This window comes from Perissodus microlepis, chromosome 13 (assembly GCF_051167445.1).
Source record: "Perissodus microlepis isolate ML-2025 ecotype Zambia chromosome 13, ASM5116744v1, whole genome shotgun sequence".
Classification (NCBI taxonomy): domain Eukaryota; kingdom Metazoa; phylum Chordata; class Actinopteri; order Cichliformes; family Cichlidae; genus Perissodus; species Perissodus microlepis.
In genome coordinates, this window is record NC_140473.1 from 19403946 (window position 1) to 19418358 (window position 14413).

Consider the following 14413-nt stretch of genomic DNA (forward strand, 5'->3'; position numbering starts at 1 on the left):
TACGTCCAACATTGAGTGAGCACGCTTACTTTACCCAGAGACTGGCCATGTGTGTGGAGGAGAGAAAATAGGCAGGATTAGATTTCACAAAACTCCCTTCTTCTCTTTTTGTGTAGAGACAAATGTAACGAGATGGATGCCTTCAAGGAAAGATTTTCCGTATGTTGCTCTTTATGATGGCAAGCTCGTTAGAATGTGGCTTTACAGAAGAAGTAGAAACGCTTAGATGTGGGCTGAAAACACATTGTACAAACTAGTTTGTTTTGCGCTCACCCAGGCTTGAAGTCTCCACTCCAAACTGATATTGTTTAAGGATCGCAAACTCATTTAGTGTCAGAGAGCTCTAAATGATTTGTGAGGGACCCTGGTGGAAGTGATGAAGTCTTTAATTAACAAGACGTCTGCCTGACTTTCCTTTTATAGCTCTTTTTTAATGGCACTCCAGCCGCAGCCTGTGGTCTCAGTCATGCTGCTCCGTCTGTCTAACGTGGTTTTCGTGCACCACTAAAACCAACAAACTACCATCGGCATATGTTCAAATATCCCATTAAATGTAGGAGGTCCCTTTTATGCCCTTGTTAGCTTATTATGTACTGTGGCTAAGTTGAGAGTGTGGGCCACGCTGAGAACACAGACGAGCCGCCGTCACAGACAGTTTGAAGTTGTATGAAGTGTTGTCACGGTGGCACAGGAGTCAGTCTTCAAAGACAAGAATCGTCACCCTTTGAAGAGACAAACGTACCTGAAAATCAAAACACCTCCAGGCGGGAGGAGGAGCAACAAAATATGTGGGATTGTAGCATTTCTGCTCAGTGTACTGCTGAACTCTTGTTGCACTGTGTATGATGTTACACATGCACATGCAGACACTCGGATGCTTTACTGCAAATCTCCAAGGATTAGAGAGTATGCCGAGACTTTAGATGTATAGTAAATAGAGGCGGCGCACTCACTCTCAGTTTTACTTTGTTGATAGCGGGAGCGTGAAACCTCAAACAGCCTCTCCCCTCCCCTTTTAACACTCTCTATTCAATCCTCTATGGGTTTGTAACATTTATTGGGCTACACAGGAAACCTGCTGGGCTAGCAACAGCACAGACATGCTCTGTAAGGCCGTTAGGGACAGCCAAGTCTTCTGTGGAGCTGAGAGAGACACTGAGAGAGCAGAGGGAATTGTGACTGATTCCCACATTTTGCTCCAAGCATTGATATGGTTTACTATACTTCATCTTATGCTATATACAGTATGTTTCTTTCTGTCCCAAAAGAGCAATCTTTTAAAAACTAATTAGCTTAACCAGTTTCTTACTTTGGTAATTTAGCTCTATTACAAGTTTGGAAGAGAAGTAAAATGATATGTGGAAAAGAGGAGGAAACAGCACAGTATGGTGCTCATTCCTGAACTACTATACAAAGTTGGACAGGAAGAAAGATAATATATATATAGATAGATATATAAGAAATGGGAAAGACAATTTCATCCTACCTTTTTTTAGAAAAAAAACCCCATTCCCATCTGGGGAAATATTGCAGAAGAAGAGTTATAAACTGCGTGAGAGCATCTATTATTGATTCTGTGGCTGTGGTCTTGTTGCAAGGGTCCTTTGGGGGATAGCATATCTACTCGCAGGAACAGGAGTGAGCTTTTACTCTTTCTCTGCAGCACCGACCACAGTCTTTAATAGTGTTCTGCTCTGCTGTGTGTCTGAGCCTTCCAAGCTTTTGTTGCATTAATGGTGTCCTTGAATTATTGAGGATATTACACAGCAGCTTTGACCCACATTTCTGACCCCTTTGTTTGCAATCTGTATTGTTTGTAGCGTGATGCTAAATTTCAAGCTAATCTGTGCTGATGATCTTTTCACAGGAAGTAGTCCAGACAAGGCCAAACAGAGCGGGGAGGCAACCAGACCGCAAACTTATGAGACCGCCATACCTCTGTTGCTGAAGGGCAAAGAGCGCAGACCTCTCAGCCAACTCACATCTGGGGTAAATACTCTCAAAACCATTTAGCAGGAATAGCTTATTGGTAATAAGCTGACTCAGCCAGCTACTGAGCTAATGTCAGTGTGCTTTTCAGAGTGCAGCCAAATATAGATGTCTGGCTTTTTGTTTAACATAACCACAGTATATGATTCCTTCCTCTGTTGCCTCCATCTGTTGCCTGTCTATTTAATTTCTTTTGGTAGCGAAGTCCCCTCTTTTGCTATGTTTTGCCTCCATGTCATGCCCCTTTTTGTGGTTCTTCTCCTTCCATGCTCTTGCCTTTGTTTTGAACATGTCCTCATTTCTTTGTTAAATATGAGCTTGCCACACTACACTAGACACTACATATTGTGAAATTATTGCTAAAAGCTCTGTAACAGCTTGTAAAGCGTGTCATTTCGTTCATGTACTACACGTTATAAGCTAGATTAAAACATATATACAAATCATCCCTCTCTGGTTTCTCTAAACATGCCTTCTCAGGCTATGAAACCCTGTCTGTTCCACTTACTACAGCTGGAAAGGGAAATGTTTGAAATTTGGCATCTCTACCACAACTTAAGGAAACTTTCCAGAGGAGGGAAATGTGTAGGTGTTCAGAACTCCCTGAGCAATCAACCACTTTTCCTCGTGCAGGGAAGTCACCATCTGAACGATTTGTTTTGTTTAGGATTTTTTTCCCAGCGTTATGTGCCTGCCTCACAGTCAGTCATCACAAAAATGTCACATACTTTGGGGAAGTGAAACTACGTTTTATAGCCTTAATCATTTTGAGCTACATTAGCCATATTTTTCTATCACCTACTGCTGATATAAGGCATTTTTGTTAAGGTGAGACAATAGTTAAAGCAGCCTGCTGTCCCATATTAAACTTACTACAAGGGTAACTTGTGATTGTCTTATCAGAGACTGCAGTAAAAGTCACAACACAGAGGCAGATTTATGCACACACTGGTCATTTTGTTGGGTATACTTCGCTGTTCCTATTGTCTTCAGCAGTGCCTACATTTTTCATGGCACAAATTAAACAAGGTGTTGGAAACATTGATCATTTCATCAGAGATTTTGGTCAACATTGACATCATAGCATCACACTCTGCCCTAGGTTTATCAGCCTTGATGTAAATTCCTCTTCCATCACCTCACAGTGATGCTGTTGTGGATTTAGAGCTGATGACTGTGCAGGCCGTTTGGCTGCACTGGGTTCACTGTCATGATCAAGAAACCAGTTTGAGATGATTTGAGCTTTGTGATGTGGTGTGTTGTCCTGCTAGAAGCAGTCAACAGAGGATATGTAGACTGTGGTTATAAAGGAATGGATATGGTCAGCAGCAATATTCAAGGAAGCTGTGGCATTTAAGCAGCTCAGCTGGTACTGAGGGGCCCAAAGAGTGCCAGAAATATCTCCCACAAATCATGCAAACAGCAGCAGCCTGAACTGTTGATACAAGGCAGCATGGATCCATGCTTTCATGTTGCTCATACCAATGTCTGACCCTATCTTCTGAATGTTGTAGCAGAAATCTATTCATCAGACCAGGCAATATTTTCTAGTCTTTTATTGTTCAGGTTTTGGGAGCTGTTGTGCATTGTAGCCTTAGTTTCCAGTTCTTACCTGCAGGAGTCACAATACTTGTGGTCTTCTGTTGCTGTAGCCCATCTGAGAGATGTTATTTTACTGCTGGTAATAGTCCTCTGACATCTGACGTCTGCCGTCAACAAGGCATTCTCACATTTTCACAGGCATCTTCAGTCTCTGCTTGGTTAGATGTATATTACACATTTGTATCGATACGCAGCTGAACAGGTGTAAAATGGTCAGCTACAGTATACCTGCCTTGTGTGCCAAGAAGAAGTTTTCTTGGAGCTGTAAAGTATTGCAGAATTATGACACATTGTCTTTGTTGCACAGTGGACATGACATGAATTGTCCACACACATACTTGCAGACACACAGCTTCAGACTGGCCAGCAGAGTATTTCCCCGAAGGCATCGGTCAGCTATCCTAAGTAATGTCACTGTGAAAGAGCACTCTGTTCATCTAAAATATCAGCTGATGAAATATAAATCCATTTCTGCTTAGTGTGAACATGTCTGACCCCTTTTCCTCTCTGCTAGCTTACATTCATGAATCCTTTTTTACAAAACTGAGGCTCTAAAGCATGGACCTTCTTTGCCTCTGTTTTGCCTTAAGGACGATGCTAATTTTCAGAAAAGCATTAACTCATCTTAAAGCTATATTTTGGAAATTGACATTTTTATATTTGATAGAGGATTCAATCTTTAAATGACACTTGCAGCCATTCGTCATTAACACCAAACCGCTCACGTCACATAATCATTACAGCTGTTGCGACACTTTTTCTCTTCCAAAAAAATCACACTTACATTTGGGACCAAGTCTGAAATACTGTCAAAATACATTATTGCAGATTTTGTGCTTTTATACACCAGTGACAAAAAGTCCCATTTCAAGTGAGTCTTTATCAATTTATTGCAAACAAACCTTGTCAGAAGCAAAGAAGCAACACGTCATTGAGTGACATGTGGTTTCCCACACAACACCATTAATTAGTCCTCCTCCTTGTTCCATTATTCTTTTGCAAAACCTAAACCAATCCACCGTCAAAGCATCTTAACATTGTTTTTAGACACATCTTCATGCTGAAAAATACACTGTTTCCTGAGTTGTCTCAATATGCTGTGAAACATTAAACAGCAACAGTACAGTTTCCTCAGTAATAGGACTGCTATATATTATTCGTTGTAATTCTATTCAGTGGATTTGTTTCCATTAAAGGCTTAAGGATTGTCATGGTATAAATGGAAGTTGATTCCAGATTTGGGAAGTGAATGATGTGGAAGTTTTCTTCCTGTTCCTCTAGCACTATTGTGCCTTGCCCCATCCTGCTTTGTGCACGAAAACGTCAGCTGAACCTTCACGCACATCCACAGGCAGGATTGGTGATTTCTGGGCATGACCTCATATCTTTTTGTGTTTCAGAGATATCCTGCATCGCTGCAGCTGCTGGTGCCCGCAGAAGGTGAACAGCTGATCCTGTTGCTGGAGAAAAATGAGTGAGTTTTTTCTTATGATTCATTTTAATACTCACCGTGTGCGTTGAGTTAGAAGAAACTGCATGTTTAGTATGCTAATCACACACAGAGTCAATAGATAAACCATGCTCCTGACTATTGCTTCCTCGAGTTACATATGCAAGAGGACAAGACATTGTGTGGGTCTAGGATACGGTATAGTGTATTCAAGGAGGGAGAAAATAATATGTCCCCTTGTGATTGGAGTCTTTTATGGTTCAGTCTCTCAGAAGGGCTAAGAGATGAAAGCTGATAAAGAATAAGGCAGCACAGAGCTCAGAGGACATGCTCGTCCTCCCCTTCTTTGCTTTTCAGCATCTCTCATCACTTCTCTCCCTTCCATACTGTGGAAAATAACGCTGTGAACTCTGAAACGAGGGGTGAGGATCATGTAGAGTTCATAAATATGTAAATATAGCCACACAAAGTCACACACAAACTGAAATACACTGAGAAGAAATATATATAGAGAGAGAGGCAAGAAGGATAGCTGTAAAGCCAAAAGAAAAACCAGGTTACATGTCCGGGGGAAATTTAGAATCTTACAAGAATGATTGCATTACCGATTCAGGTCTTGTGTCTGTCAATATTTGTTATTCAGACGGAGCGGAGACATAATATTTTACTCTGCTGCTTTGGGATACGGATATTGACATTGAATTGATAGACTTTGTTCAGAACTGGTGAGGCCCCTTGTCACTGCTAAATCTCAGAACAAACTCAAATTGGACTTTCGAGATTCAAAATGCAGAGCTGTGTGCGAACAGAAAATGAAAAGCAATAACTGTTGTTGAAATTTAGAAATCAAATATCGATTCACATCTTTATTCTCCATTTTAAGGAGCGATTTCAGCAAGTGGTCTATTATGTGAGCAGATGAACAAATGAGCTAGCGTACATCCCCTAGGTACTCTGCCACTCCACGCTTCAATAATTAAAAAATTTTGTTGCAAAACAAACTAGAAATCAGCTCATGCTCCTCTCTAGAAACTAAACCCTCCTTAGAAAAACACTGTCCCAACTAACCCTTCCGTTCCTTGCTCACCATGTGACCTCCTGTAACCTCAGCATCAGCTGTGAGTCATCCGTCACCGGCTGTCACCAGCCTGGAAGCAAGCTGCCTTTCCCATCCGGCGTGTCAGGCCAGATGTGTCCTCTGATATCGCTTCAGCAGTTCAGCCAGCTCGGAACAGGTGGTCTCTGACCTCTACGTGTGCCTGTTATGTCGAGGGCGCATCCGTTGAGTCTGGGGCAGGAGGAAAGATGAGGGCGCTTAGGACAAAAAGTATGTTTGTAGTTTAGTGAAGTCCTTGAGGTTTTTTAGCAATATTTAAGATTCAGACACATCGTCTCTGCTTCCGGCGTTTGGTGGAGGCAGACACAACATGCGCTTCTGAGGTGCTGTGCAAATTAACATTTTTTTTTTTTTTACCCAAATCTGCATAGTGCCTGTCAGTACATATTTCTTCACCGGATAGTCATCAGAGGCCATAGGATTAGAAATAGGATGAACTTTGCAGATATTTATTCTGAGATTGTCTCTGATAGGGGACTTCAGGATATGACTGTTTAAAGGTATAGCTCATTTTCAGAAACAGCAGTCAGTGTCTGTCCCAAGCAATGTTTAGACCCTCAGGGCCTTTTCATTTCTATCCAACTCATAATGATTTTTAACAAAAAAAACTCCAGGGAATATCCTTGGGCTCATGTCTAGTGCATCTGAAATTTAGTCTTTTGTATAATTTTTCAAAATCACGCTTAAGATTTGAAGATTATAATCAAAGTAAAGGCGGTTCGTCTAGCAAGCCTTCAAACAACTGAATTTAATTAGAGGGAAAATGTAGTAAAAACATTAAATGGAGTGAAATTTCCAGAATGAAGCAAATAAGAAAAGAACAATTTAGTGCTGGTATTCAGGAATCGGATACATCTGAATGTGGAGAGCCCTAGATCTCAGTAGTGTTTCCTCTTTTTGCTGAGTTATTGCATGTTTTTGGTGAAAGCTCATTTTTTAATTTGATTTAATTTTTTATTTTTTTGCTTCAATGTGCTGAGCCCGTGCAGTTTGCTCATTTGGCACTGCTGCAGAGCACACCTGTTCCATGGCAAGTGTGAAATGATCTCAGTCCTTACCAATATAAACAAGCTACCAGATCCAATTAATAAACTGCTGGTTGTTAGCTGCTTGGCGCTGTCCCATGCAAACTTGGCTATAGCAGGACAAGTACAAATCTACTGAGGAAGAAATCAGAGGAGATCTTCTGTTTGCCTGTGTGTATTTCTTAGGCGGCATGCACAATGCCTGTATGCAGAGTCAAAGTCCCTTTATATTTGTACAACTTGTAAATGAAGTGTTACTGCACGAACACCTGAGCTTCAGCTGAATTTGTTTTCCCCTGATGTTAGAGGCTATCTCTTTTGTGTTCTTGCCAGCCATGAGGACCAAACTGTCTGAATTCAAAATGTAAGCAGCATAGATTTTACATTTTTTTGTCAGTCTGTCATCATAGCTTTTGAAAGAAGAGCCCTGCAAAGCTTATTTTCAGAATATTCCTCTTTGTGAATATTGGCTCCAAAAAAGAGTCACTTCTGTGGAAGTCTTAGTACTTTTGCACTGTACACTGTATTTTGGCTTTTATTACTTTTGTACCCATGCAACGTGTATATCAGAGAGTTAGTTCAGCCTCTCTTGAATGCCATAACATATCATTTTTCCTTTCCATCACAGTTCATTCAAAGTTGGCAGTAAAACAGAGATAGAGGAGACATTATATCCCCATTTTCATAAAAGCAACATGAACATCATCATATATGATATTTAAGGCTTGACCTGTTGTACAGAGCAAAACTGTGCTAGACAGACATGCACACCTTTGCCAGCAGTGGCTGCTTTGAAGTATAGCATTGATCAATAGCACTGTTGCCCGGCTTTAAATGATTAATGGTGGTCATATGGGACATTACACATTAGTCTTGATTAAAGACTTCAATAGCACTGTCTGGGGGACAAAGATACTTCTGTGTGTGTGTGTGTGTGTGTGTGTGTGTGTGTGTGTGTGTGTGTGTGTGTGTGTGTGTGGTACTGCTTCTATTCCTGGTTCCTCCAGTCCACACGTGTTCATGAAGTCATAAAATACAGTGCTGTATGAATATTAAAGCTAATTATAGCTTTATATGTGAAATACACTTTATAACCAGCACTCTATTTATGGAGACAAATGTTGCTGCATTGTAAATAATTATAATGCATGGATGAAATTTGAGGTTAAATTAGGTTAACCAAGTAGTATTAATGATTTTTGATTAAAGATAAAGTACGTTCCCATTAAATTAATGCAAATCAGTGAAATTAAGTCATAAAGTCACTGAAGTCATGGATACATAACTGAAAGATGTTGGGGCTGTTGCATTATATGTTCACTATATATGCAGAAAACTAAGAGTCAGATTCATGTATAACTGTGTATTTTGTGTTGTCTTTTTGGAAAATGAGTTAAACTTAAAATACAGCGATTACCACATTTACCAGACCACCACAAGGGGAAACGTTTATGTCACAGCTACCCTAATTTTTCTCTAAAAAGAAAAAAACCTATGGATCATTCCGTCTTCTGAACAAGTAAATGTATGAATATTAAAATGCCAAATAATGTAAACTGTTGACCTGCAACAGAGTTGCTGAGAAAATAAGTACTCAAATATTTCCTATTTTGAAAGGTTTTCCCGATGCTGTTGAATGGAGTTTACTCAGACGAGAACACTTGGGCCCTTTTCTTAAGCAGTAAACACATAACACAATTTTCAAGCTGCATTCCTAAAACCACTTAGACCAAACAGTGAATCACTCATAACGACTCTTTTTTTCAGAAAAATAAAAGAAGCATATGGGGGGAAAAAAGTCTACTGAACATTCATGGCGCACTTCACTGGAAAAAATAGAAAATGTGGCATTCAGGACATGGTACCATTATGTGGCCATTTACAAAAAGGGAACAGTGACAAAGAGGACGCACGCAGGCACTCACGCACATATTTATATTGGCAACATGATGTACTGAAGCGTCAGTAAAAACCTGATGATCCACAAACTAAATGGCCTGTTCTCTTCTTTTGATCTCCTGTTCGTAGTGGCCACGGAGAATCAGCTGTGATTGGGTTGCACTCTTTGCCCTGCCTTCTTCATTGTCATTCCATGAGTGAGGTGTATCGCAGTTCCTCAGATTTTATCTAAAATTGCTGCTCTTGTTCTTACTCTTCATCATCCATCACCTCTTGCACACTGGTTGCTTCTATCATCACTGGGGTCAGTCTTCAAATCACTGAGCTGTTTGTGGACTCTGAACTGGGTTCGTGACATCATTTGCAACAATTGTGGATAATTTTGAGCTATTGTGTGGAAGCTATGTGCTGTATGTTTAAATTCTTCTGCATGTGGTTAACATTATGTATCACAAGTTCATAATCTGTTTTAGTGAGTGTGCTTTTAGAGTTTTGCATGAAGATTTGATCAAATCTGTTAGTTTTGTCTAAGTTTTTGCAAAAAGTGGTTTAATACATTTGTTTAGAGAATGGAGTTGTCTTTTTTTACAATTTAAATAGTGAATACATAGGCTATGCATGCTTATTGTGCTTTACTATGATTTTTAATAAAATACATCTTTTCAGCTTTTCTTCTTGAAACACAATGAGCTTGATGTGTCCATATTCTAACTAGCTCACTACACAAGACCATGCATTTCCCATTGAGAACATTTCCTTTCATTCTTCTCTGGCAGGAAAGAAAAGACGAAAGAGGCCTTTTGAAACACATGGCCACATCTAAACAACATCATTATGCTTTTGACAAAAAAATCCCCATAGCAACATCCTCAGTATGTTTTCCAGGGGAAAGAAGATGCACTCTATTTCAATAACACAGCTGACAATGCCAATATCTCTCTCTTCGTGCACCACAGAGCAGATATATTATTACGCAGTCCATTCACTGTGGAGAGTTTTTGGCAAAAAAAGAAAAAAGAGAGTGATCCCAGGTTACTGTCGACTATGAGATAAGTTGAACTTTATGCAGTTCTGTTTTACACTCAATATTTGTATAAAGAAAACCTGGCTTACCCATGTGTTTGGGTGTCAGCTCTGGTACCTAAGCAGGCCTGTATTAGGGACTGCATGTGTAACTACTCAGTGATAATAAGTAATAATGTGTTTTCAGGCATTCTAAGTAAGCACGGTCAGTAAACGGGTCAGAAACTGGATCCTGGATGTTGAAAACAGCAGCAAACTTCCTCTACTGGGTTCTTCCTGCACCAACTCTTCTATCACTCCCACTTCCTCTGCTCCAGTGAGTCTGTGATCGAGTTGTAGCGATGCTTGCTTCCTGTCACATGTCTCTCTGTTTCTCTGGCTATATTCAGGTCCCCCCACTGCCACCAACCCCAAACACCCCCTTCTTATGCTATCTCTTCCTATCCTCTCCTCCCACGCTCCCCACATGCTCGCTTGTGTTTTCACTGGTGGCAGCTAATCTATCACCACGCAACCTGAGACCCTGTCAAAGCCACCGGTGGGAAACGTTGGACCCCAGGCTGCTGTTTGGTGCCAACGCATGTGTACTTGTACTTTGGTGCCAACTCTCTGTATGACTTTGCCTTTGGATGCCAAGCCATTTTGTTGTGCCTGTCACAATTAATTCAGGCATTATTAGGTTAAACACCTACAGAGGATTTGGGTTAGCGGCTTTCTTTGCTCCATTCAGTTAAATAGTTGTTCTCAGACTTTGTTTTCATGGGGATTAAACACGGTGGAACATTGTATTTTATTTTGTTCAGTGGCATTGGAAGGTTATTTTTGTTGCCTTTTGACAGAGCCAGGATATCTGTTTTCTCTTGTTTCATGCAGGTTAACTGCAGTAACAATGGGTCCCTTTTCCTGCTGCTTGGTCAGCCAGAAAAACAAAATACTTTGGCAGTCGGGTCTATACATAGACGAGTATCCCGAAACACACATCCAGTTTGTTTGAGTATTGATCTGATTGTGAATTCTACCTCTCTGACATTGCATTTGTAGTTTTTGTTAAGCTTGGAGCGCATAGTAATCACATTTTGCCTCCTGCCATCTTTAATTAGTTAGCTGAACAGTTTGCGGATAATGCAGATCGTCCTTGGGGACAGTTGCCCAAATCTTGAATGACACTATGAAAAGGAGAGAGAGGGAGGGTAATTTTAGGTGTTGCTTTTTTTTCTTCTTCTTTTTTGAACACTGGGTCAAAGCCAAGCTCGCTCAAAGACTCTCACATTCGACACTTTTTCCCTCCACTTAGAAATAGTTAGAAATCTGAGGTTAGTATTGAGCCAAGACATCAAATCATCCAATTTGATGTCATCCAACAATTATCCAATCACATGACAGCGACAGTGCATTTAGGCATGTAGGCATAGACCTGCTAAAGTTCAAACCGAGCATCAGAATGGAAAAAGAAGGTGATTTGTGACGTGGTGCTGTGCTGGTCAGGGCGGTCTGAGTATTTCAGAAACTGCTGATGTACTGGGATTTTTCCACACAACCATCTCTAGGTTTACATATAGTGGTCAGGGACGAACTGACAGGAAGGCAGTAGTAACTCATTACAGCCAAGGTAAACATAAGAACGTCTCTGAATGCACAAATGAGAAACCTTGAAGCAGAATGTGTACAGCAGCAGCAGACGACAGAGTGTGCAAGAAACTGAGGCTACAGCAGCAGGGGACTGCATCAAGTGCCACTCCTGTCAGCTAAGAACAGGAAACTGCAATTGCATTGGCTCACCAAAATGAAAAAATAGAAGATTGGAAAAATGTTGCTTTATCTCACATTCGGTTGGTAGGATCAGAATTTGGCGTAAATAACACAGAAGCATGAATTCATTTTGCCTTGTATCAACAGTTCAGGCTAGTGATGGTGGTGTAATGGTGTGGGTGATATTTTCTTGGTACACTTTAAACCCCTCAGTACCAACTGAATTACCACAGCCTACCTGAGTATTTTTGGTGACCATGTTCATTAGTTTAAGAGCACAGTGTACCTGTCTTCTGATAGCTTCTTCCAGAAGGATAGCACACCATGCCACAAAACTCAGATGATCTCAAATTGGTTTCTTCAGCATGACAAAGCATTCTCTGTAGTCAGATGGCCCCCAGATCTTAATCCAATAGAACACCTTGAGGATGTGTTGGAACGGGAGAGTCAAATCATGGGTGTGCAGCTGACATATCTGTGCTGCATCATGTTATTCTTTCAAAATGGAACAAAATCTCTGAGGAAGGTTTCCAGTACCTTGTTAAATTTGTGTGATTAATAATTAACTATGTGTAAAGAAAATCACATAGTTCCCACTGTAGATACATATGTAGCTTTTGCAGCTTGCACTTGTTGAATAGAGCACTTATCTTACAATTCGACTGCCTAAAACTGTTGCTGGACTGAAACAGATGAAGTCTGGTATGTTGGTGAATAATTTGAAAATGTGTTCCAGGTATTGTTGTGATTGGGCATTCGCTGAAAAAGTTTAATGCACTAATGCAGTCTATCAGCACATGGTATCATCTATTTGGTCCTGCTGCAGACCTATTTTTAGGTGTCTGCAGCAGCAGAGAGGATGCTGAGGTTGTTGTCATAGCACTTAACTAATATGGTCGTGTTGGTCGCTCTCTCTCTCTTTGTATTGTAATTTCTCATTTATGTAAGGGGATACAGTGGAACCTTACACATACCATACAGAGAATAGAGAATGGTCACCTGTCAACGGAGCTAGTTAGGAGAACACTTAGCATCCTGTGAACGTAAGCAATTCACTATTTAGTTTCGGAGCGCTTTGCAGAGAGTAAGAGGCTCCTAATGAGACCAAAGGGGTGATGCATTTGCAGCCTTGTTCGCAAACCTTTTTTGTTTTAAATTACGCTCTGTGATATACTCAGTAGGGCATCAGTGGAATGAACTGTTGCCTCGGTGTCGGTGAGCAGAAAATCTATTATCTGTGCTGGAGTTTTTGATATGTGGAGTGGGGCTACAGATGTTGATGCATAATATCCACATTTATCCTGGGCATCATTTATCTGCATCAGCAGGAAATATGTCCTGGAGAGTGTGCTATATGAGCGATTACATTACCTCACTGTACATCAATAGATTGCTCAAGATAATGAAATGCATGTGCGATTTGTCCATTATCATGCACATTCATATATTTGTCTACGGCAGGATGCAGCCATTAGTGTACAGTTTATCATCGGATTTCAGTTTCTAGGCCAGGGACTCAACCTGCAGAGTATATCATAATAACGTTTCACACACAACCTTTCAAAACCCTTAGCCATAAAAGCCTGGTGTAAAGGCTTTAATGAGAAATCTTTTTCAAAGCAGACATTGCTTTGTGCATGATTCACATCCTATGCCATATCTCAGCAAGGAATAGAGAATGGGTCAATCATGAGAAATAAGGACTGAGACAGAACAGCTCAGCAGCTGTTTTACAATCTCATGGGTGTTTATCTGATATGCTTATTGCCAGCAATAAGGTAATATAAGATATGGAATATAGAGTTGTTGTTTTTTAATTCCTGATGCTGCTTCAGCACTAGGCGTGCAGCAGTTTAAGCGGGTATTGTCATTAACGTTGCAGATCCGTTCAGTTTAATGTCTTCCTTTCTAAAATGTGTATGTACACTAGTGTATACAATACAAATTTCTAAGTGTAGAATTTATGCATTTCAAAACTATTGTGTTTTATTTGGTTAAATATAGGTTCTTAGTAATGATTCTTAAAATGTATTTATATCTTATAATAACTAGACTAGAGTCTCATTTTTTATTGGTTAAAACACAAGTTGTTGTTGTTGTTGTTGTTGTTAACAATAAAAAAACTACATGTAGGCAAATAATCTGATTCATTTCAATATTCATTTTAAGATGTATTTTTCTTGTAGTAAAATTTTTCAGTTTACTGAAAATCATTTTCTTACAAACATTGTTATTAAAAGTAAGCTTTGCATGTCTGTGTGTGTGTGTGCTGTTTGTTTTCAGAAGCATGTACTGCAGCCTCTATTCTGAATTGGGAATAGCAGAAATTAATCACTGACACGTCTTAATCGTATTGCAAATAAGAAGCTGAGTTTGTGACATAAGCACTTTTTATGCGCATGTTGTTACTGTTTAGAGAATAATCCAAAACTGCCATGTTTTTTTTTCTTTTTTTTAAGTAAGTGAACACAGAAACACGTATGAGGAACATACTCAGTCATAATGCTGCAGGTGTCTGTCCATTAGTGCGACTGTGTGCATCTCAGAGTTGTGCCATGT

General features: G+C 40.1%; 1 protein-coding gene across 2 annotated transcripts in view; it reads left to right on the plus strand.

The window, feature by feature from the left end:
* Positions 1-14413, plus strand: part of adam12b (ADAM metallopeptidase domain 12b) — a 91609-nt gene that overhangs the window by 12701 nt on the left and 64495 nt on the right. For both annotated transcript variants that reach the window (XM_084947938.1, XM_084947936.1), the window contains exons 2-3: positions 1868-1989; positions 4992-5065. In XM_084947938.1, coding sequence (XP_084804064.1) covers positions 1868-1989; positions 4992-5065 — 196 coding nt within the window. The remainder of the gene's footprint in view (positions 1-1867; positions 1990-4991; positions 5066-14413) is intronic.